The sequence below is a fragment of the Chionomys nivalis genome, chromosome 5, assembly GCF_950005125.1.
Source record: "Chionomys nivalis chromosome 5, mChiNiv1.1, whole genome shotgun sequence".
Lineage (NCBI taxonomy): Eukaryota > Metazoa > Chordata > Mammalia > Rodentia > Cricetidae > Chionomys > Chionomys nivalis.
In genome coordinates this window covers 83244880-83269610 of record NC_080090.1, presented here as the reverse complement: position 1 = coordinate 83269610, position 24731 = coordinate 83244880, and the positions used below count along the sequence as shown (strand labels likewise).

At 52.2% G+C, this 24731-nt stretch overlaps 1 protein-coding gene across 1 annotated transcript; it reads left to right on the top strand.

Annotated features, from left to right (window-relative positions):
* The first annotated feature begins 7254 nt into the window (after positions 1–7254).
* Positions 7255–20764, top strand: Lad1 (ladinin 1). The gene is made up of 10 exons (XM_057769145.1): positions 7255–7631; positions 14525–14662; positions 15967–16831; positions 17426–17530; positions 18367–18410; positions 19503–19575; positions 19675–19809; positions 20027–20113; positions 20359–20433; positions 20759–20764. Exons 1-10 carry the CDS (start codon positions 7594–7596, stop codon positions 20762–20764), a joined length of 1566 nt encoding a protein of 521 aa, XP_057625128.1. The 5' UTR covers positions 7255–7593.
* Positions 20765–24731: the final 3967 nt, after the last annotated feature.

Below are 24731 nucleotides of genomic sequence, written 5' to 3'. Positions count from 1 at the left end.
TCCAGGTTCCTGCTGGTTTCCGTAGCTCTGTGGTTAGTGCTCAGAAGAAAGTGAAGACAGGGAGTCTGTGAAAAGGGGTTTGAAAATCTTCAGCCTTGAGTCAGGAGCTCAGAATTGGAATGGAAGGCTAAGGGTTTGGTGACAGCCTGCTAATGCGCTCCAAGGAATCTTTCTTCCAAGGCACAGTGACATCACACACTCTCAGCATCCAGAATTCTCAGCTCTCTCAAGCCGGGATCTCTGACAGCCCATGTGTCCTAGCCTAGACTCTAGCTGTCAGAGGGGCGTCCCATCTGGTAGCATACCCTTGCTGATTTCCCTAGCCTCCACAAACGTGGGCTATCTGGTGCCTTCAATGCACCTAACCGTTGTGGACCAGCAGGTCAAGGTGCTTCCAGCCTCTCCTGGTCTGCAGGACCCAGGGCTGAGTTTCCTGCACTCTAGCCTCTCAGGAGGGACATGCTGCAGTTCCATGTCTGGTCACCAGGAGGCTCCATCCCTCATTTCTGGGTCTGGCTGCTCAGGTCCTTGCTGTCTGCTCCAAATCACTGCTCTCTTACTGGAGGTGCAGAAGGCAGAAGGAGGAACACTTCCTGAGTCCTCTGCGTGGACCCTCTGTCCCTTCCCAGAGGGCAAGAGTGTGTCAGGGACCTCAGTTTCTCCTCACACTCCCAGTCAAACACCCCCAAGACTCATTCTTGATCTAAGGTGGTCCCGCCAGTGGTTTGACTTTTGGCCCAGTTCCTTTTTCTATCTCACTAATGTTTGGGCCCAAAACCTGAGAGGGGCTTAACCCAGGGGAGAGGAGTAGGTGTACTGAGGGACTGTGGACATTCCTGTGCTCTTGAGTGGTTACCCTACCCCCACTCCCCTTAAAGGAGCAAAGAGCAGCATTCTGGGCCAGAGTGGAACTTGGCTTTTAGGGAGGTGTCAATGGCAGTTCCTGATCTGACCCTACAGGGAAGTAATTGGTCCCCAGGACTAGTCCCCGCAGAGGCTGAGCTGCCCCGGAGATACCAGGCTCTACCCTCTGATCTCCATGTATTATCTGGTATGAATGCCAATGGCTGGTGCAAAGTACGGTGTTGTTACCTCCTGGGGCACAGTCTGGGGCAGGCATGCTCAGCCTGCCTGTGGCAGCGGGGACCAGCAACTTGGGGTGCATTAGGAAAGGCAGCATCTAGCACAGGGTTTTTGCTACAAACACATGAGTAGGCAGAGAGTCAGGGGTGCGCAAAGAGCACGCTCACTGTGTGCACATACCTGTAGTCATAGTTACACATACACAAACAGAGAGAGAGAGAGTGAGAGAGAGCACGTTGGGGAACCTGACAGGGCTGGTTCATGCCACAGAGCAAAGGGTGAGGCTTCGTGCCTGGGCAGCCAAGAAACCCACCCTTCTTTGCCTCACGGGCTCCTCCCAGTTGGCCTGGCCCCAAAGCACATCTCAATGTTTTGTCTCTTCCCAAACCTTTGATAGAACCTGGCCTTGAGTTCCTGAGGCAAATCTCAGTCTGACAGTAGACTATTAACCTAGGGCTTTGACAGACTGGGGTCTCCACCCTGCCCTCTAGAGGTGGGAGACCAGCCCCAATGCTGACTCAAAGCAAACATGGGACACAGAGGGCTGCTAGGAGGTGGGGGTGGGGCTCCCAACACACCTAAGCCTGTGGCCTTCTGGCAAAGGGCAGAGGACCCTTGCAGACAACTCCAGAAGGTCAGCAGCCCCATTCTTCTGCTTCCGGTGCCCTGAGACATTTCCGTGAGGATGACTAGAGCTCAGACTGATACCCACATTCATCTGGGGAAGACAGCCCCTGCATGGCGAGGAGAAGATGGGCTTCAGCAATGGGGGAACTCTGTAAAGGGTCCTTTGTTGAGACCTGATTGATTCTTCATGGATGCCCACAGTCCACATGACCGGATATGGCTATAAGCAGGAGTAAGCCCCGGGGCCTTTCCTTGATTGGTAGTTCCCACACAAGACATGTGACCATGTGCCAGGCACTAACTACTTTAGATACATTTAACCTTCACATTGGCCCTGCAAGACAGCACTGTCCCCTTCCCCATGCCCCAGGGAGGCACGGTCAGGAAGTCTAAGGACTCGTTATAGTCACAAAGCAAGGAGGGAGGCGGAACTTAACCAAAGGAGTCTGCCAGCATCCAGACTCTCATTCACGATTTCCAGGGCACTGTTTGCAGTAATAACAATGACAAATTTACCATGCTAAATGCTGCATCAGAATTTGTCATACATTCTCAGAAAAGCTTGGAGGTAGAGCTCTAGAAACGGAGCCCTGGAGGGCTTAGGACACTAGGATGTAAGGGGCCAGAGTTTGACAGCTGTGACTTCACAGGGGACCCTTGTTTCACTTGCTTTGGGGCTTTCTCTTTTCTAGGATCAGTCTTACTTCAACAGAGCGCAAGTAGTTACTGCCCAGGAAGGACTCAACACTAGAATTCTACCTTTATACCATGGTGTTCTCATTCCTACCAAAGGGGAAGCCATTCTGTGGGAGGGAAGACAGACCCACATGGGCAAAGGGGAGGTCTTCTTCAAATAGTTGGACCTAGGCTGAGGATAGAGGCCCAAGACCTTCTCGGAGAATGTCTGGTGTGAACAAACCCACAGCAGCTGTGTGGGCATGCCTCTCTCTGCAGCTGGAGAGGGCAGGATGTTCCTCCCTCCTGGTTGGGAACAAGCAGGGCAGAATGCCACCTGCTACCACCCTGCCTGTCTTAGAGTTCTCGGGAGGCCAGATTTTGTCTTCCCTTTCTCTCATAAGGTGCCTTGTCCCCATTGGTCCCAGGGCCCCAAGCCGGGCGGTGTGTCTGATTCTCATTCAGTGGCTGGTGCACACAGGGCAGATCTGTACTCAGAACTTCTGGGGCTAAAGTGTCATTCTGAAGGAGGGGCCAGGTTAAACGTTAGCCACAATGGCCCCCCGCGAAGTGAGTCACACCCCCCACAGGGCTCTGGGCTGGGCAGCTGTGGGGGCAGTTTTGTTCCAGGTGGGTGACCAAGCTGCTGAAGTCTTGGGACATGTCTCTGGAACTTGTGCAGATGACAGCTTCCTCTCCTGACTCCCTCAGGGTTCTCTTTCCTCAAAATGTTTGCCAGTCTGTGGGGCCTGCACACAGAGAGGGGCTGGGATTCCTTATTCCCAGGATATATGCCCAAGCTGACTTGTGGTCCCAGACCCCGAGACCCAGGCAGACAGGATGGACTTTGGTGACCCTGTGCCATTGGCACCGAGTGTTACAGTCAATGTGCAGAAGCATTCAGAAGGACAGTGACTCCTCAAGGTTGTACGGGACTAGCACACAGATCCCCGACTCCAGTCTGCCTGGAAAACTGAGTGAAAGTGTTGTTTTTTCCAGCCAGAGGTTGAGACTGGGAGTCTGTCCATCTCAGGACCCCGCCTGACTCCAGTGCCAGCAAGTGGCCTCCCTCACCGATGGGGCCAGTACGGGCTTGGCGAGCCTGGCCCTTTGCTGTGGGTTCAGAAGTATGCCTCCCCTGGGTGACAGGCAGGTGTTTCAACTTTGAGCTCCTGGGGGTAAAGTTGTGTGAATGCCATGGCTGCTTAGAGGAAAGGTGAGCCAGGTTATGTGGTGCAGCATGGGGAACCGGCTGCCACTGGTTAGTGGGGTACACACACTGTGTGGTCTGGTGCTGATGGTCTCCTGAGGATGTCCTCCTAAATGATATTTGTGATCCTAGCTCATGGGCTGTGTTCTGCCGAGGAGCCACTGGGGGTCCCAGAGCTAATGCAGAAAAGGGGAAAGGGCTGTGGCTCTTCCAAAGCATGCCTATCTCCAAGTATTAAGATAGCCTCTGTGTGCTAATTGTTTTCTATTGTCTTCTAAGACAAGGTCTCCTTGTAGACTGGGCTGACCTTGAACTCAGGTCCTCCTGAGGCACGGACCACTCTGTCTTCTAATGTTCTTAAGTCACAAATTAAGACACTGGCAACACCACTTCAATAACCAAAACTCAGGGACCACTGGTCTGAGGTCCTTGGGATGTAGGTGCTGTTCATTTTTTTCCTGCTTCTCCAACAGTGCCAAAGGCACAGAGACTGCTCCATGGTGATGGAAAATGGAGCCAGAACTGAAATGTCAGAGTGTAAAGATCAGCTGATCGGGGCTGGGGATCCCCCAGATTTCCATTCTAGCATTCCTGTAAGATGCCATATAAGTCTTGTGTTTGGGGGATTCCAGAGCCTGGATGTCTGTTGTGGGGTATCTCGGAACCTCAAGGAAGTGAAAAAGAGGGGTGACCTCTTGCCTTATCTTTGGCTGTGAAATGACAGAAAACCCCTGCCCTCGGTCAGGGGATTCCCACTCAGCCGGCTTTGCCTTGATGGGTTTTCCTTGTAGGAAGTGACCATCACATGCTGACATTTTAAACATTGTATAAATAAAGAATTACAAAGTGAGCACCCCTCTCTGCACTACTTACTTGTTTTTATGGTGCTGTGGCTTGAACTCTTGGGCATGCAGGCAAGACCTCAGCCACTGAACTATGCCCTCATCTCCCAACCATTCAGTTTCAGATCTAGGATATTGTGAAATACCTTTGAAACCCTTGGGCCCTTCCCTCATCATAACGCCTTCCTCTCCATAAAGGTGAATAAACACAATATTCAATTTTGTGTTTACAGGGGTCTTCCTTCTCTAGGATCTTGCTTTCCACAATTTCAGTTATCTGTGGTAACTCTGACCCAAAAATACTGAATGGGAAAAAATTTCCAGAAACAAGTAACTCATCCATTTAAAATTGCACATTATTCTGAGTAGTGTAATGAACTCTTATGCTGTCCTGCCTAGAACCTGAATTCTCTTGTCCTGTGTGTCCTGCTATAGCTTCTGAATGTTAGCCCTGTGGCCACCTCTGTTCCCAGATAAGCTGTGCAATATCACAGTTCTTGCCTTTAAGTCATCCCTACTTTCTTAATGGGTCTGAAGCACAAAGGTCTTATATCTGGCAATTTTATCACAGTGTGTGATTACAATTGTCTCTACATCCCCCCTACACCCCCATTTTCTGTATTTCAGACTGGCCTGGAACTCACTATGTAGCTTAGGCTGGACTCTAGCCCCTGGCAATCCTTCTACCTCTGCCTCACAAGTGCTGGGATTATAGGCAGGAACACTCCCTGCCCCCACTTTTTTTTTCTTACTTGCTTGTTTTCTGTGCAGGTGATGAATCCAAGGTTTTATAATTGCTAAACATATGTTTTCCCATTGAGCACAACTGCCAGCCCTTTATTCTTAGCCATTCTTTGTAATCTCCTACTGTGTCTATGTTATAGATCAAGCTTTCTCTTAAAGCGTGTATAGGAAAAAGATCACATACAGGGTTGGTACTCTCTGTGATTTCAGCCATTCCCTAAGTCTTAGATCCTCTGAGGATAGGGGACTGCTACACAATCCTCTGGCTGTCTTTGTACATGTCTACGTGTTTACGAACCCCTAATCTGTGCATTGCTGAGGTTCGTGCCTTCCTGTAAGCTTTAGATAAATGCATACATTTTGCCTTTTCTCTTTCAAAGCCAGGTCAAAAATCCACCCCCCCCAGCATGTGTTCATTTTCACTGCCAAGAACAGCTGAGATGATGGAGAGGCCATCCTTCATTCATTCCCTTCCAGGCTTCTGGGTCCCAGGAGCGCTTCTCTGAACAGTCACAGGCCTCTCCTCTGGTGTTCATGTCCAGCCTTTTCTACGCAGGAACGCAGTTGTTGGAGAACAAGAACATAGTCACCTTTGCCAGCTGTGCCACTTACACTCCCTTTGCAACCCTGAGAGCTACTGAGGCACCATACCCTGGCTTTACCTCATCCCAGAGGTCAGGGATCTAGATGCCTGGAATCCCCTCCATCTCAGCTTCCTCGTGACTAAGACTACGAATGTCACCTTCAATGGTACAGATTTTCTTAAATAAAGTTAATGTACTTCTCCAAACTGTTCTTAAGCACCCAGTGTGCTCAGCAAACTGTTAAGGGGACACTGAGGGAGATTCGTTTTCAAGATGTCTGGGAAGTCAGGACATCTTTATTTATCAACTCTATGTTCTCTTTCCTACTCAGTCCCTGTCCTTGGGTTATGGGGCACACAATGCCAAGCCATCTTCTACGCTCCTACACTAACATCCAAAGATCTCCTGGACAGCTCCTCCTAAGACTTTAAATTCAAATGGATATTGGCGGCTGCGGACCATCTGACAATGCCGAGATAGCTCCTCAAACTGAGAATTAATATCAGGTTAAAATATCAAGAAACCCTCTGTGGTCTATAGCCAACTTCCTCCCCCTGGCTCGACTCATCAGCTCTGGCAATCACGTCTGACAGTTCAGCTTACCCGTGCTCCTGCTAGCCCCACCTCCTGCACAATGTTAACTTTCACTAAACCCCCCTTCGTTTCTTTTGTAGATTACAAAAAATAGCCCCCTGGCTCATGACTTTAATCCCAGCGCTTCCAGGCTTTAGGAGGCAAAGACAGGTGGATCTCTGAAGGCAATTACGCCAGCTCTGACTTCTCATTCTGTGGGTTGAGTAGTACCCATCCTTCTTCCAACAGGGCCTGCAGTAGCCGTTGGTTCCGTTTCTGATCTCTCAGGGAAGGTAAAATTCCCATCCAGGTACCTGATCCCAGCTTGACCTGATCTGTCAGGAGGGTAGGTTCCAGTGCTCACCCACCCAAATGAGTGCCCATGGGTGGTGTCCGAGTTGCCTTAGGTTGTTGCAATATTAGTCTCAGTTATCTATGGCCCTCATTCTTCCTGGGGGAGCAAAACTGCTTCTATGGCACAGTTAAGCCCTGCCCCTTAGCCTACGGTGGGGTATCAGAGAGCAGGGTCCGTGTCTTTGGTGCATATATTTTTATAGCCGTGTGCACTCCCTCCCTGTTGGCGGGTTTGAGCCTCATCTCCTGTTGGGAGAGACTAGCTTTCTACGGGATGTTTCTCATGATCGTCTGCTCATCTCACCACAGTCTTTAAGAAAGTTTCTGACTTTGGGGTGTTCTCTAGGAGTCCCCACTTCCTCACAGCTGCCGGCATTCTACACCCGAGATTACGGTACCTGTTCTAACTTTTCTGTTCAGCTTCCAGCTATTGGGTTTCTGCGGACTAAGTCGATTTCCAGGCAGCGAGCTCAGCCTGACCCCGATCTTTGGGTCCCGCCCCCTGCCCCACTCCCTGGCACTCCGGACCGCGACTCGGAGAGAAGACGCGGGCCGGCGCCAAGCTGGTCCAACTGGTTCTGAGCAGGAAGTCTCCCGCCCTCGCCCCCAGCAGCAGTGCAACCCCGCGCTAGCCCCGGCTTCGGTGCAGCCCGCAGTCCGGTGGACAGTCCCGCAGAGCGGCCGCGCTGGAGACCCGCCCTGGCGGAGATCTGCGCGGCTTTGTCTGGGACGCCCACACCCCAGAGGCAGCTCCTGGGGCCGGCGAATGGGAGCGCGGCGGCGCGGGGCAGAGCCGGGGCTGAGATAAGCGGCCATGTGACCCTACCTGGCGCGGGGGAGGGGCCGCAGGTGAGCGGCGGTGCGCGGAGCTCGGCACGCGGCGGCCGCGGGGCTCGGCAGCATGTCGGTCAGCAGAAAGGACTGGTCCGCGCTGTCCAGGTGAGAGCGGCCACCGAGGCTGGGTGGGTCGGGGCTGGGGTGTAGTCTCGCCTCTTCGGATCTCCTCTCCAGGACACAGGCCTGCTACCCTGGCGGAGCGGGACCCTGGTCTTGTTGCTTTTCGTGTGGACAGACTTGAGACCAAACTCTCGACCCCTCAGATGACAGGGAGGGTGGTTTCCCTGCTCCGCAGCTTCCTGTCCCCTTTGGTCCTAAAGAATAGGCTAGGAGAAGGCTGGTCCGCAGCCTGGACAGCCCAGGGTGCCACTGTCTGTGAGGGCAAAGGAACATTTTATGGGGCTGGGAAGGTCCAAGAGTTACCCCAAGCCTTATTCTTTAGTGGACCCCCAGTCTCTGCTCCTCTCTAAAGAGTTTTAGAGTAGGTCTAGGGAGTGTCCTTTAGCCCCACCTAATGGAGTCAACGGTGCTGGAATCTGTGACTAGGTTCACAGAAAGCAGCTCCCTCATCCTAAGAGAAGCTCAGATTCTCAGCTCGCATTTGGGGTGGCATCTACGCTGGGAGCAGGATAGTTGCTATCCCTGTCCGTGTTGCCATCTAAGTTTGTGAACTGGTCCCATTGGGTCAGAAACTGTATATGCTATGCCTGCCTGCTGGACAGCCTATCAGGGTCGGAGCAGCCTAGGAGGGGTGGGTACCTAAGAGGCAGCCCCTCTCTTTGTGCCTCCTCTTGGAGCTGCCCTTTCCCTCTCCAGAACCGTTGAAATGAGCATCTTCCATCCCATGTCCTTCCACTGAGTCCCTAACTTGGAATGCATCCTTTGTCCCAAGGGAGCAGAGGCCCACACTGGAGCCCTGCTCTTCCTATTTCTTAGGCTCCAGTCAGGGTAAAATTGGCCTCTTGTTCTCTCTCAAGTGGACTTAGGTCTTCAGGTCTACTATGGGGGCAGAGTTATCTAGTAGGTGCAGCCTAGCAACACTTTAGCAGCAAGGGTACCATAACCTTGCTTATCAAGGCATCTCTCACAATTTCCACCACCTAAACACTGCTGCCCCTTGGGGTCTCCCTGAGGGCTTCAGAGGGTTTCGCTTTCTTCTTTCTTTCTTTCTTTCTTTCTTTCTTTCTTTCTTTCTTTCTTTCTTTCTTTCTTTCTTTCTTTCTTTCTTTCTTTCCTGTTCTTCTTTTCTGTCTCAATCTCTCACAGAATTTCATCCATTTGACCTCCTCAGACCCTTGGGACCCTGCTCTGAGGTATGGGTGCCCTCAGTCTTAGTACAGAGAGGCCCATGGTATCTAGAGAAGGGGAAAGGTAAGCCTGAAGGAGGGTGAGATCCACCGCTCTGGAGAGGGAACCCAGGCTGCCTTAGAGGTCAGACACACCCCAGGGAAGGTATGTGCCGAGGGTGGAGCTGGTGCAGGGGCAAGGCCTTGGACTCTGCCTGTGGGTCAGTGTGCGCGGGCTTGGTGAAGGAGTGTCTTTGTTTCTGGGTGTGGGCACGTTAGTGCCTATGAATGCATGTTCAGATACAAGGAGTGCAGCGTCTGTGTGGGTGAGCATGTTTATGGCCTGTGTAGAGATGAGATGCCCAGGTGGGCAGCTGAGTTTGCTCCCAATGAGTTCCATCTAAATGGTTGCTGAAGATGTTAGAACTGCGTGTTAGGTTATAAATACAAAACAGGGCTCACTTCCTTAAAATTGCCCAGACTGCTGAGGATGTTTGTGACTTTATTTTATTTACTTTTTTGTTTTCAAAGCCCCCCACCCTGTGTATATGGTGTGATGTGTGTGTGTGTGTGTGTGTGTGTGCATTTGGCTGGGGGACTAGAATTTTTAATGGGGATGAAATCTGGTCTTAGCTTGTCCGCTGCACAGTTGGACATAGACTTCTGTGGCTGTAGGGTGGGGCTGAGTTCCCGTGGGATGTCCAGGCTAAGTGATAGTGAAGCCTTGGGGAACCAGTCCTGCCACCGGAAGACCTAGTCTGGCCTCCCTGCCCAGTCCCAGCCTTCATGGAAGCCCGTGGGCAGAGACAGCTGCTGCCAGCAGGCTCCCTGATGAGACACCTGGAACGGAGGACCGCTCCTGTTCTGCTCTCTGAATGAGCAACAAGCCCCAGCGGGCTGCAGGAAAGGGCTGGAAAGGGCTGTGAGTCACCAGCAACGGAGCCTCCCAGGCTGGGGAGGCCTGTGCTGAGGGTGTGACAAGGGTGGCCTTAACTAGAACCAAGGCGAAGACGTGAGCCTGTACGCACTGTCCTTAGCCGTGAGGCTCAGGAGCTGCAGACCTGGGGCAGGGCAGGGGAGAACTGCTTGCCCTGGTCAGTCTTGTCCTTTCCTCCAGTGCTGACCTGGTGACCAGTGAGGATCTGCCAGTCTGTCTGTGGGGGGTGAGGGGTGGATCCGAGAGCATGGGGACTAAGTGGCCAGTGGTTAATCATTTCCTTGCCTGGCCCTTAAACGCCCTCTCACCTCCGGTGCTTCTCTGGATTCTCCTGATACCTTTCTTTAGACTGTCTGGGGCAGATCTCAGACCATCCGCAATAGCTTCTCAGCATGTGGAGGGGGAGCCTGAGGCCCGCCTGGTCAGGAGCTGAAGGTTGACCCAAAGTCACAGCCACCCTGAGGGCCCTTCTGCTATTCTCCCCTTCCCCAGGCCCAGCTCTTTGAGCCCCAGGGTTCACTAAGTGCTTCTGGGACATCTTCACAAACCCTCTCTAGCTACTTAAACCAGAGCAGCTGAGCCTTCATCTGCCCTGTACTTGGCTTCTCTGTGACCCCTGGGGAAAGTGGGTTCTACTCCACGTGTAATAGGGCAGTGATATCTTAGCCATCCATGAGAAAGGGTGGAGTTGATGAATTGGGAGTAAGGATGGATAGCAGCCTCACCTGGAGGTGCAGAGAGGGACATATGTTCCCCCAGTGAAGGCCAGGAGGTGGAGGAAAGGGTGTGGAGAGGAGTGAACAGCAAGCTGCTTGGCTGGGCTGCACGGTCAGCTGCCAAGTCTCTGGGCTGTACAGCCTGCAAATTCCACAGAGGGTCTGGCTCTAGGGCTTCATAGTTGCTGGCTTTCCCCGAACTGCAGTTCTTGCAACTGCTCCCTGAGCTTGGCTACCCCTGCTCCTGCTCGGGCCCCCTTTTCCTTCTGAATGTTCAGCTGTTAGGCTCCAATTTGGACCAGCACTTGCAGGGCATCTTTTCTGGTCCATGAGGGCATGACACTTTGAGACGGTGACTCAGGTGGAAGGTCTCTGTTCCTTCTTTTTAGTAACCAAGCCCCGTCCGAAAGTTATGAACTCTCTAAGCCTCAGGCTTCTCTGAGTCGAGTTGGGTAGCACCACCTTGCTCATAGCTATGTATGGATTAGCATCAGTGGTATTTGTAAAGTGCTAAGATCACCCTCCTTCATTCTTTTACTTATTGATTTGTTTTTTACCATATTTGAATTTTCAAGCCGTTTTAAGCCCCCAAAATAATTTATTTATTTCCGGGGTTCCAGTAATTGTACCTGCTAAGGAAGCTGACCTTTGGCCTTCCTTCTCTTCCATTTCTGTCCATTTTCTCCTTTACAGGCCAATAATCTTTGCTAATTGGAGACAACATACTTCTCCTGGGGTGGGGTGAGGTAATGAAAGGACTCATGTTTTGCTGGATGTCAGGAGATTTCTGAGTAGCAGGTGTGGGTGACCACATCCCCCTTCTTGAGTGTTGGGGTGTGGGCATAAAGCTTGGACACACTAAAGGACACCTGGCCCAGACTTCTGCAGCTAGCCCTGTCCCAACCTTGTCATGAGTCATATTTGAGGAGACCTGGTTCAGGCTGATGGCACACCACATAAGGCCCCAGAGGAGGGCAAACAAACCCCCTGCTTCCCCAAGGGCGGTGAGTAGCCTATGGGAACAGTGTTGCTCATGGTCAAGGAATCCTGGAGGCTCCAACCCAGCCCTGCTGGGTGTGGGTCGGGGAGTGTTCACTTTCCTCTGGATATGGACCTTCTCTGGAGGGTAGGAGTTGTTCCCAAGCTAGGATGGGGCAGGGTGCATGCAGAGTGTGTGCAGGAAGGATGGCCCTGTTTGTACACCAGCAGAAGCTGGTGGAGGAGAGAGGCTGTAGGTTTGTGTGCAGTGTGGGGATGAATGAAGAATAAGTCTGTAAACATTCAGAGATTATGGGGCTCATGAGAAGGCCCAGGGGAGTCCTGCTTAAGATCCACGGTCAAGGCCATAAAGAAAAACCCCAGCCCTTTTCCGTTTGCACTGAGGCAGGATACAATTGTGACTCAGATGAGCAGAGGAACTGAGGTTGCCCTCATAATGGTAGAATTGGGATATTCCAGAAGGTTCTCTTCTAAGGTAGCTCCTTTCCTTGGGGTGATTGATAAGTAGACACCCCCTTCCCTGTGTAGAGAGATGGGGCAGACCGCCCCCCCACTACCTCCCTGTAGAGATATGGGGCAGACCGCCCCCCCCACCGCCTCCCTGTAGAGAGATGGGGCAGACCGCCCCCCCACCGCCTCCCTGTAGAGAGATGGGGCAGACCGCCCCCCCACCGCCTCCCTATGTAGAGAGATGAGGCAGACCACCCCCCCCACCGCCCCCCTCTGTGCGTTCTTCTGCATCAAGGCAGAAGTCGGAGATTTCTCAGGAATAGGAGAGTCCTGGATTCTGCCAGTGACATTTGCATTTTTCTTCTGCATCATTGGCACTGGCTATGTGCTGGTCTCCATGTCAGATGCCAGAGGTCTTCAGAATCTGCTGCTCTGTCCTTGCTCCTGCCTAGCTCCTCTGTTGGCTGTCCCTAGCCTATCCTCTTCCTCTGAGCCCCAGTTCTTACACTACGGCTTTGCACTCATAACCCCCCTCTGGGACCCTGTGCCACCAGACAGACCCTGCTGGCTCCTTCTCTTGCACTAGGTCTGTACACCCAAGCATTTCTCTCATTCCAGCCGGTCTAATTGTCTTGTCCTGGGTTTGCTTCCTTGCTTGTTGTTTGACTCCCCTAACCTCTATGAAGGGAGATGTGTTATTTTCTTGCCTGTTGGACTTTAGCTCCTAGAATCATGCCTGACCTGTAGGCCCTCAAAAAGCACTGGGTTAGTGAATGTTGGCTGTATAGATAGGATGCCCAGCCCTGGAGAGCAATCCTTTTCTAAAGTGAAAAGAGGAAGGTAGTGACTTGTCCAAGAGCAAGAGAACTAGACCAGGTCCTGAGTAGGCCCCAGAGGCCCACACATACATTTCGGATGCGGTGCAATGTGTCCAGATTGTAAGTTTTGCAGCAGGGCTAGTGAGGAAATAGACTCAATGAGAGGGACAGGCCCCCTCCCTGCCTAGGGTTTTGATTTTTGTCTCCTGCTGACACCCAGGAGGTTTTTTCTTTTTTCTTTTTTTGTTGTTGTTTGTTTTGTTTGTAACATTATTGATAAACCACTTTAAAAAGACTTCTACACCCCGTTCTGAGAAATTCATAGGTGAAATAGGTAAACATGGCTTGCACATTATACCTTAAACCCGACCTCACTGTAACATATGTATAAGTAAAGATCCCTTTGAGGAATGTTTTTGTATCTGTTCTCTTCTTCAGCTGCAAGCCAACACAACTGCCTTTCAAAAGTTGCCTCTCCAAGGACAGAACTATGTATAAGGAAGAGGAATATGCCAAGGCATATTTTCCTCAATACCCAAACTTAGTCACAGAGTAAGGGTGCCACTCATTAGAGCCTTTGAGTGTTTGTTTGTTGTTTGTCTGTGAATGGAGAGAAAGTGGGCAGGGTGGGTTTCTGGTAGAGTATGTGGATAAAGATGGTGAGAAGCGGCAAGTGCACGGGTTGGTTGGAATGCCAGATGCCTGGCTGGCTGCATGAACGGATTAGTGGGAGGCTGTTTGGCTGCCTGAAAGTGTCTAGTTAGCCCCACAAATGCGAGGTCACAGGAGTGGAAACCAGACATAGAGTATGTGGCGTTTCCTTGCTGCTCCCGGCAGGTAGAACATGGCTTTAGAAGTTGGGGGAGGGCCTGAGAAGTGGAAGGATGTAGTGGTTTTCTCTTGGTCTCATTTGTGAGTTACACTTACCCCGACCACCAGAGGCCAAGGGCTTTTGTGCAGAGTGAGCAACTTTGAGGCAATTCCTCTGTTATTGTCTGTTAAGAACTCAGAAGAGCGAGGACCTTGACGAGGTCACCTTCTTCCTTCAGAGAGAACCATGCCACCTTCCCTGTTCCCATCATCCAGAGACCTTCTGCTCCCTCAGGAAAATCCAGCTCAGGGGCATTGGTAATGTTGGAGGATGTCTTTGGTTGTCCCAAATGGACACTGCTTCTGCTGGCATCTAGGGGTGTTGCTTGGTACCCTGCAAGGCAGCTCCTTACAAAGAATTATCTGGCTGAAATGTCAGTGATGTCAACCGGGAGACACTCCGGTCTAACTAGATCCCTGCAAGTTGTGAAGAAAGGAACTGCTTTGAAAAAAATTAAATTTTCTAGTTTTCTAGTTTACATTAAAGAAGTAAAAAGGGAAAATTAAATAATGTATCTTATTTGCTTTAATATACCTTATAGTGATCATTTCAATATGGAGTCAATATATACTTTTTATCTTTCTTTCTTCTTTTGATATAGACTCTCACTGTGTAGCTCAGAGTAGCCTGAGGTTCTTGGGCTCAAGCCTTCTAGCTAGCTGGAACTACAGGCCATCAGAGAGAGTTACACTGTTGCAGTGAGAAATTTTGCACTTTGTTCTTCATCCTGGGTCTTTGAAATCTGGTGTGTGTTTGTACTTACAACATCTCTGCCCCAGCACCGGCACTGCAGTGCCCCAGGGCCGCTGGCCACAGGGCTAACTGAAGGCAATTGTCTTCTCCAAACCTGTGGGATTTTGGTTAGGGAAGGTGCCTCCCGGTCTCTGGGCTGTGCTGATGCCTGCCTTCTTCTCCTAGCCTGGCCAGGCAGCGGACTTTGGAGGATGAAGAGGAACAGGAGCGAGAACGCAGGCGGAGGCACCGCAACCTGAGTTCAACCACAGATGATGAATCTCCAAAAGTCACCCAGAATGGAGCTCAGAGATCTGTGGAGAGGTACGTGGTTGGGTTAGGATCTGAACATCATTTCTCCATTCTGAGTGGAAGCAGGGGACCTACCTGCCCCAGAAGACTATGTGAAATTTGTTTGACCTGCTAGAGATTTGGTCCTGGAATAAGGTTGATGGTGGGAAGATAAAATTTAAGTTCCTTGCCATCCTCAGCCCAAGCATGGTCCCTATCCTCGTCATCACACTCATGGAGCTGTTTGGTGAGCCTGTTCATGAGCCCTACTCTGTTGGACATTTTATTTATGTATGTGGTCTCTCCATCCTCATGATGTCTGAGAGGCCACTGTTGATAACTTGTTTCACAGGAGGAGAGACTCAGGAAGCATACTAAGATAACTTATCAAGGACTTGTACCTAGTTGAGTGTGGCCACAGTGTCTATCCAGCTTTGTCAAATGTCCCTTAAACAGGCTACTTCCCCATACTCTGACCGTCTCTATTCCAAGGGGAACAAAAGGGGACCAATCTTGACATCTAGGTTTGGGGATTATGAGGGAAAGGAAGAGAAGGACCCAGAACTTCCTGAATGTTGCCAGTGTGCTAGGACTTTGCTCTCATGGGATGGCTCTCATTTCACTGCCTAACAAGCTCAGTTTGCAAGTTTGGAAAGCTCAGACAGTAAGTTAATTTGCCTGAAATCACATGGAAAGCAGGGTGACAGGAGGCGTAGACTCCTTTAGCGAGAGACTAGGACCTCTCAGTTTCGCACAGTTATTTTATGTTGCTCTTGTTCTTTTACATCTCCAAATGAAGGAAGACCAGGCTGTGTTCCGTGGACTGATCCAAACCCAGGGCTGCCACCACATTCCACACATACCCTACGGAGGACAGAATGGGGCCTCAGAAGCCCTGGCTTTCCTTCTAGCTCCCTACCAGTTACTTCCCATGGCCTCCTCTAAGTTCTGATGGACAGGGCCTGAACTCACTCCTTTGAGCCCTCCTGGCCAATATTGCTCCAGGCCTAGAACCTATAAAGCAGTTGCTTGATCAGTGTTAGTTGTTGTGGATGAACAGGGAACCGTTCACTGTACACTGCACTGCAATCTGTGATTTTCACTAGAGCCCTGGGTGCTTTGCTCAACTGACCCTTCGGAAGGGCGGCACACAGAATGCAGAAAAGTGGTTATTTTTGAAATAGTGGTGGTGAGACAGGGAGAGCAGGGTCTGACTTATTTGCTTCCTCCTTGGTGGCCCTGGAGGCATCTCACTGATTCAGCTACACCCAGGGTCACCCTCACTCCTGACTTCATCTGATTCTGTCCACCTTGTCTCCCTGTGTCTTTTGATTCAGGCTCCCCAGTGTGGAGGAAACAGAGGTCCCCAAGTCATCACCCCCAGCCTCCAAAGATGAAGAGGAAGACATCCAGGCCATCCTTAGGACTCGGAAGGAACGGCGACAGAGGCGGCAGGTGATAGAGGCTGTCCAGGCTCCAGTGCAGGAGACGCTAGAGGGGGAAAGGGACAGCCCAGGCCCCGAGCAGCCCCTTGTGCCTAAGAAGAAAGCGGAGCCCCTGCCTCGCCGGAGACTGAGCCGGGAACAGCGAGGTCCTTGGGCCCAGGAAGAAGAGCACCTAAAGGGAAGAGAGCTTGGGGGAGGGGGAAAGGGGCTTCCAGAGGACGCAGAGGTCCAGCAGAAGACCTTGGTCTCTGAGAAAGTGCCTGGCCCAGAGAAGACCCCAGTGCCTGCCAAGAGACTGACTTCAGATAAAGCCTGCCCCTCAGAGAAGGGGGCAGCCACAGAGAAAGCATCCCTGGCTGAGAAGAAACACAGCCCAGAGAAGTTGGTTCCAGAAAGAACAAGTGTGTCAGACAAGTTGCCCGTCCCCGAGAAGACACTCACGTCTTTGAAGACAGCAGCACCAGAGAAAAGGTCTGCTCCAGTTCTAGAAAAAGCTATGATCTCTGAGAAGATGCAAGAGAGGAGACTGGTGTCAGAGAAAACATCCATCTTCGAGAAGTCACTAGTCTCAGAGACAAAGATGACTCCAAAGAAGGCAACGGCCTCAGAGCAGCCCCCAGCCCCTGGGGGAAGCCAGGCTACCACAAGGGAGCCCAGAGGGAAGGCTGTCCCTGGGAAGAACCCACCTTCCTCTGCAGAGCAGGGTACAACAGACCCTCCGACTAAGGCTTCTCGCTTCCCACCCATCACACTCCAGGTTGGCATTGCCCCTTTCCCCTCCTTGACAGGCCAGCCCTGAGGCCTGTATCTCCCTTGTTTCCTCCTCTCCTCCCTTGTTGGGCTGGCCTTGGCATGTTTTTCTCTCCTAGCAAGTCAGAATTCCTAACTACTGTCCGAATAGGGGACTGAGTCAGAGGCAAATTGTTGGAACCAAAAGGGGCCGTGTGCAGAGTACCGGGTGTCTCCAACCACATCCTCATCCAGGTCCTGGACTCCGGCCCCCAAAGCCATTTATGTCTGTTCAGAGCCTGGGTAACCTTGTTCCCTTTCCACTACAGAGCCCTCCGAGGAAACAGGCATCCATTAAGCATGGGAACCGTGGGCTAGATAGCAAGCTTAGACAACCTCAGATCTTTCCAAACTAAAGCTCTGCCTGGTGGTTGGGCTACGTGAGGCCGTGTGGTCACTGTATAGCAGGGGCGGGAGAGTGAGACATCTCTAGCTTCTGGGATGAGCCAGGTCACCTGAGGTCCCCCTGGAAGTTTGGGCTTGGGGGCTTCTTGGGCCTAGGAGCACCTTACCCTTTTACGGAGGAAGGTGAGTTCTCATCTGACATCTTTGTTTCACTCAGGTGAAAATTCCCAGCAAGGATGAAGAGGCAGACATATCCTCACCTACTCTGCTCACCTACAGCAGCTCCCTCAAACGCTCCAGCCCCAGGACCATCTCCTTTCGGGTAAGGGCTGGGTGGAGCCTAGTCATCAGCCCACTGCAGAGCAGGCAAAGGAAACCAGGACCCATTAAGCAAGAGCCTAGGTTACACAACAGGAAGTCTCTTTAGACAGGCAGGAGCTTTGACTTTCCACGGTGCCCAACGCAAGCAGGCTGAAGACTTAGAAAATATGTGTGTGTGTGTGTGTGTGTGTGTGTGTGTGTGTGTGAGAGAGAGAGAGAGAGAGAGAGAGAGAGAGAGAGAGAGAGAGAGAGAGATACACACACGAGCAGTCCCACCTAGTGGATAAGATCAGGACTGCAGGAAGATGAACTTGCCAGAGCAGACTGACCTGTATCTCTTGTATCTTCCTTAGGAGGAGGGAAGGACAGAGAGCAGCAGGTTTCTCTCCAGTATTCTCTGCCCCTTCCTTGCTTCTATGTGATGAGATTGGAAAGTCTCGCCTGTTTCAGGGCTTATTCTTGATCTTTTTGTTTACTGGGTCATCTGCTCATCCATTGGTTGAATGTGCCTTGTGTCTTGATGCATGCCGGGCCCTGGGGAAGAGGCCATATGCCTGAGGTTGACCAGTACCCTCAAGGCTCTTGGTTAGTGGAGAGGCAGATAGGAACACAGGTCGTAACAGGTACCTTGGCTGGGGTGGGGTGGCAGTTGGAAGGGCTTTAAACCCACACAGAAGAGTGAAGGCAGGTGCTTCTAGATTAAGACTTTTAATGAAGGCTTGGCACTTGGTGGGGGGCGGGTTATTCTCAGGAAGAAGATGCATCCTGGGAGCTAGACTCCTCACTGGAGAGGGGGCATGGACTTGCCTAAGACCCTCACTTACCTTCTCATTTCAGATGAGCCCCAGGAAAGACAACTCAGAAACAACCTTAACCCGCAGGTGAGCTGCCTGGAGGCCTGATCTTGTTTCTGGCTATGTGTTTATCTGTTTTCGCCTCCTATTGGTGTGCCAGGCTGTGCCGCAGCATACATTAGGGAAGGTGCAGATTTTGCCTGGGACTGTCGATCTGGCGGGGCGACAGGATTGATAGGAGGTCCTGGGGTGGGTTGAGATGACACTGGGAGGCAGTGCCGTGACAGCTTGTGTGCTGTCGGGAGTACTTGTCCTGTGGGCCCCGGGAGAGTTGCCTGGAGGAGAAGCAGCTTTGATGAGTCTCTGAAGAGGGAGGAGGCTTTGGTCTATCTTGGAGTTGGGGTGAGAAAGGGTAAGAGAGCTTTCCAGAAGGGAGACTATGGTTAGGACAAAGAAGGAAAAGACTTGGCTGTGGCAGGCCCGGAACCTGCATGCTTAGTAACCACCCTTGTATCACCAAGCCAAGTAGATGGAGGATGGAACATTGCTTGGGGGAGGGGGCGGGGATAAAAATAAAATCTAAACTTTAGTGCTGGTGTTAAAGTTTCACCCACCTGTGCTGTACTTACCTATCTGTTAAACCTTTAATAAGGGTTTATGTTCCTAGGCTCAGGACTGGGAGAGGGGACGGAGCAAGAGGAGAACAAAGGACAAGACAGTGGCTAACCTCAAGTGACTCACTTGAGACCATTAAACCCATAGCCACCCAGGCAGGTGGATGCAGGGACAGCAGTGTGAGCCGGGTGTGGGGGGTAGCGCAGGGGCTATTGTGACCTTGCAGCCTGTGAGAACCGAGGTGAGTGGAAGGGACAGGGTGTGAGAGGAGGAGGCAGGATGGGAACAGTGGAAAGCTCGTCTGATCTTTAAATGCCCCTTGGAGTAGACAGGCTATTCCTCAGAGGTGTAGAATTTCCTGGAGTCTGTAAACGTCACCCTGACCAAGTCATTGCAATCCTCTCTGCAACAAAGGCATCTTCTTCATCAGTCCCTGTCCTCCCTCTTGCCCACAGGATGGGGTATTAGGGGTTGCATTTCAAGCCCAGGGGGTAGGCCTGGCCTCCCTGGGGGTGTTGCAGAATCTAGGCTGGTTCATCTCAAATCTGTCTTCCCATCCTACAGTGCGAGTGTGAGACTGCCGGCTAGCACGGTGAAGCTGGGAGAGAAACTCGAGAGATACCACACAGCCATACAGGTGGGAGCGGAGGATTCCTCGGGAGCCCATGCCGGGGTGGAGGGCGCTATTTATGAACATTACAGCTATGGCTCAGCTGCTCTCATCTCTGATTTACAGAGATCAGAATCTGTCAGATCTCCAGGCTCCTCCCGCACTGAGGTTCTTGTGACTCCTGCCGGTGTAGCCAGCAAGCGCCACCTCTTTGAGAAGGAGCTGGCAGGCCAGAGCCGCACAGAACCAACCATCAGAAAGGTGAGGGCCAGATCCCAACTGCTGGGGCTCTAGTCTGACATCCTTGGAGCCTGGGCCTCAGCCTCGGCAGTGTTAGAAACTGTAGCGTTCTGACTGAGTCTCCTTAACTGGGTGCAGAACTCCCCAGGGTGGGGCCTGTCCCAGCTACACACAGCTTGTGCCAAGTGATGTTGTGGTAGAGAGACTCTCTTCCCCATTCTGGGAGTTTTTTTTCTAGGAGAATCTGCGACTGTCAGGGGTTGTGACATCAAGACTTAACCTGTGGATCAGCAAGACCCAGGATTCTGGAGACCAGGGCGCTCAGGTACCCTTACCCACATATCAGGTCAGAGGAGGGATGGGCCTGACAGCAATGGGTCATTTCAGAAGTGGGGCTGGTGGCAAGGGGGCAAGGGGTATAGGATAGAAACCCAACCTGGGGGTGAGAGCTGAGGAGAGGGGTGGGTCTGAGTCCTTGTCCCTTCAGGCAGAACAAAGACATCAGGAAGGGGCAGGTGGGGGTCCCAAGTCCCTCTTTACCTCTGAGTTCTTAGTCTCTACTCTGATCAGGAGGTACAGAAAGAGGCATCCGTCACCAGGAGGGCTCAGTGGGGAAACAAATCGGCCATGTCCCTGGATGCCGAGGTGAGTGGGGCAGAAGGCTCCCAGCCCTGAGATATGGAAGGCCCTCAACCTCTCCAAATACACAGCTCTAACTGGGTTGCCATTGAGTGGTCTAGGTACCCAGGTTCTGCCCCGCTGTGTGTGCTTTAGATGACTTTCCCATGAGAGTTATGGAGCCCTGTTCTGGCTTGACCGAGCTGTAGCTTAGCAAAGCCTGCCCCATCTAACTGTTAGGTTTGGGGTACTTACCCAGTGTGGGTGAGCGGAGGCTTGGTTGTCCAGAGGGGCCCTCCCCCATAGTCCCGTGAACCCCGTTTCCTTGTTCTAATTGGCCTTTGTCCCACAGGTGTGAAAGCCCTGCCTGCCAGGACAGACCTGCAGACACACCCAAGGGCCCTTCTCCATGCCAGCCCCTGGCCTGCAGCACTCCTGACCCTTGTTGCTCCCATCCCCTTTCTGTCTCTCAGCCCGTGTGGTCAGGGTCCCTGGGGCTCAGGAACATGAATGTCACACCTCCGGCCCCTCCTCAGCCCTGCCTGGCGGGAGGGGGGGCAGATGTGCTCTGATGCTTTCTCCAGATGCAGGCACTCTCTAACCTGAGCCCAGAACAGAGCCCTGGCACACCAGCCATGGAGTCTCCATGTCCTGTCTAGAGACGGCCCCTTTCTCCTGCTCACTGCCAGTATCAGCCTGGGGTTATCTGTCTTACCTGCTCCCAGCGGGTACTCTGTGTGCCTGTGACATTCCCGCACCAAGTCCTAGACTTGGTCACTGCTCTCTGAGGCTTTTTCAAGACTGAAAAGGAGTCATCAGACACCGACCACGTACTGTGTTTCCCGCTTTGCCATGTCCCCTCCTCCCGTCCGCTCTGATCCGGAGCCCAGTGCCTTTTTGTATTACCGCTAGTCTTTTGCTCAGAAAAATCTTTTCTCAGGAAGGATCTGATAAACTCATTCATTCTCAGGCATAACTGACTGGTAACACTGATGGGTCTGTCCCCGTAGGTTTTGTTTTCCTTCTGGGTCAGCTGCAGGGAGAGGGGGCCATTGGCTTTGGTGAAAGGAAGAACTGTTCCTATCTTCTCTCATATTAAGGTGGTAGGCTTGTCATCGGTGGTCCTAGCTTGGTGATTTAATAGTTCGGACCTGGGGGCTGGAGAGATAGCTCAGCAGTTAAGAGCCCTGGCTACTCTTCCAGAGAAACCTAGGTTCAAGTCTCCAGCACCTACCTATCAACTTGCAAATGTCCGAAACCTCAGTTTCAGGGGATCTGTGGGCCCTGCATGCACACGGTGCATGGTTCTACATGCAAGCAAAGCACACACAAAATAAAAACTTTTGAGACTAACAGAATGGCCACATATCTTCACCACATCTTTTCCACCAGCCTTCCTCTTCCCAGGTCAGTACAATGGCCTCTTATGTGTGTGTGTAGAATGCTGAGCCACCCAGAAACACACAACAAACCAAGAAAGACAGCCCAGTGCTGTCCCAGTGCCCAGCAGCCCAGTACCTGGCAGCCCAGTGCCCGGCAGCTCCGCTATGGCTGGAGGCTGAAGGCGGTCTTAAGTCGTTACAGCTCTTACCCCCAGTGGATTGCTTTGATTTCACCTAGAACCAGCTTGAGGGAGAGCAGGTGCGAAGGCAGCCTGGGGCAATGGCCCAGCTTCAGAACATGGCTAATAAGCACCAGCACCAGGCCCCTGCTCCCCTAGTTCATGGAGCAGAGGCAGCCATTCCCACTTGTCTTTGTGTCTTGGGTCCTACAGTCCAGAGGACAGAGACCCTCGGATCCTGTCTGTGCTCATTTATGAGTACCCGGAGCTTGCTTACCTCTGAGTCGCCTGCAGCTGGTCTCACACTTTTGCTGGGCTGGGTTGGGGGGCAGGGGGACGACCTTGAAGACACCCTGAAGACCTGCTGGAACACCTTGTACATCCTGCCAAGGACTTGATCTGCAATTGAAAGTTGTTGGAAGTCTGGGCAAGAAGAGGTGGTGACTGTGCCACCTGGACAGTGGGAGCAACTCTGTAACTACTCTGGTTCTGCTGGGCACCCTGACTATGACCTCATGCTCCTCCCCTCTCTGAATCCCAAGAGTTCAAGCAAGTGACCTCACATGGCTTTGGGATGTTCATGTTGCAAATTTTGGGTAGTGCCTTGGCAGGTGAACTTTTGTAGCTGGCAGAGCTGTCCTACAGACTCTTAGGAGAGGCTCAGGGTGCTTCCCTGAGACAGTGGAAGGGATGTTCATCAGATGCAGGCTCAAAGTGGTATGTCCTCTGCCTGAATCCCCTCTTTGGGGTGCCCATTGTGAGCAGGCTGCTGGGGAGCATGCGGCAGCAGCTCCTCTCCTCAGCTCCTTCTGCCACTGGCTTTGCTCTGGAAGGAGCTGATAAACAAGGGTGTGGAGGTGGCTAGAATTAGAGGGTTATGTGTGTCTGTGGTGACATCTGTGTATGTGAGGTGACATCTGAGTGGTGTGTGTGTGCACGTGGGTGTATGGTGTATGTGTGTGTGCATATGTGTGTGCGTGAGGTGACATCTGAGTGATGTGTGTGCATGTGTGTGTGTGTCTGAGGTGACATCTGAGTGCCCCCTAGAGGTAAGTCTACCTCTCTGCTGCTGCAATGGCCTGGACACTGCCATCGGATTTGTGCCCCAGCATGCACTGGCCCATGTGCTTCACATCACCGCATTTCTGGTATTCTGCCCATTTGCCTGTTTCCTGTAATCTGGTCACTACAATTATTGTAAGTTGCTTCTGGAGCCGCCCCGTTATACACCAGTGTGGCTGCTAAGCAGTGACTGTTGGGCTGCCGCCCCACAGCTAGGGACTCCAGATATGAAGAACCCACTGGTTTTCCAGGAGAAGGATGCTCTGTGTGTGCTGATGCCCAGGTCCCTCTCTCAGGCATCCATGAAGACTGGCTATGGCCTGTCTGAAAGGTTATCTATTGGCTTTCTTAGAAAGTAGTTTAAGTTCAGGGAGGTCTTAAGAAAAGCAACTCCCAAATTCCAGGAGATTCTAGACTGATATACAATGCAACATGGGGCTTGGGAGCTTAAATGGGAGGGGAGAGCTGGCTGCCATGCTCTTTATGAGGTCAGCCTGGCTCCATCTCATTATCCCTCTCAGTATTTCCCCTCCCTCTGCCTTTCCCAAGCTCCCCCCCCCAGCTTTCCTGAGCCCTCCCTTTCCTGGGATGCTGCCCCTAGGCCTGTGGCTCTAGCTGGTCCTGTGGCTGACCTGCTGGCAACACAGAGATGCACATGGCTCGGGATAAGCCTGGAGCTAGGGATCAAAGTCACTGGGCTCAGAGACTTCTAGGGACCACAGGAAGGGAACTGTGTCAGCTGAATAATGGGTAAGTTGGCTAGTCGGGTGGGCATTTCCATACAGAGGGTCCTCACAAAGACTTTCACACAGAGGCAGGCCTGTCCCTCTTAAGTGGTGGAGCTAAAGGAGAGGCTGGGCACACGGTCAGAAGAGAAGGGTAGAGGCTGGGCACATGGTCAGAAGAGAGGAGAAGGGCAGAGGCTGGGCGAGGCTGGGCACATGGTCAGGAGAGAGGAGAAGGGCAGAGGCTGGGCAAATGGTCAGGACAGAGGAGAAGGGCAGAGGCTGGGCAAGCCGGCGTGGAGAGCAAGAGAATGAGTCACTAACCATGTCTGGAGGGTCAGGGATCTCAGGGGTTGGGGCACCTGGGAAGCTGGGCCTGGTCCATGGAAGTATTCGTTCTTTGGCTTCTGTGGGGCCTGCTAAGAAGACTGGGGGTGGAAGGAGGGAGACTGTGGGGAGACTCAGTTGCCTCCCAACTTAGTTTCTTTCAGTTCTATCGCACCTGATCCCCACCATACCTGTTGCCCCTGTGGGCTAGTGGCCTTCAACATTTAGGCTACAGCAAAAGCTGGGTCCTGATCTTATGGACCTTTTGATCTAGCGGGCAAGCCGGACAAAGTTGCTCACCATGACCCCAGTCTCTAACCCTGAGGGGAAGCCCAATGATCCCCTGTTCCCCACTCACACTCCTGTGGCCAGACTATGGAGACTTGTCATTCTGAAGCTCAGTCTCCTCTGGTGACTCTGTTTGACCACAGACCATTCCTGTGAGGAGGACATGATGTGTGACTCGGGGCTCATGGAGATGACTTTTTGTGTGTTCTTCCCAAGGCCTGAGAGCCTGCCATCTGCCTGAAGCTACTTGGTTCAGCAGAAGCAGTAACCCAGAGGATGCCTTTCCCCCAGCTCTTGTTTTCTGCTCCCCTGGACCCGCCTAAGAGGCTCTTGAGGTATCTCTGGGGTTGACGTCTACCCCA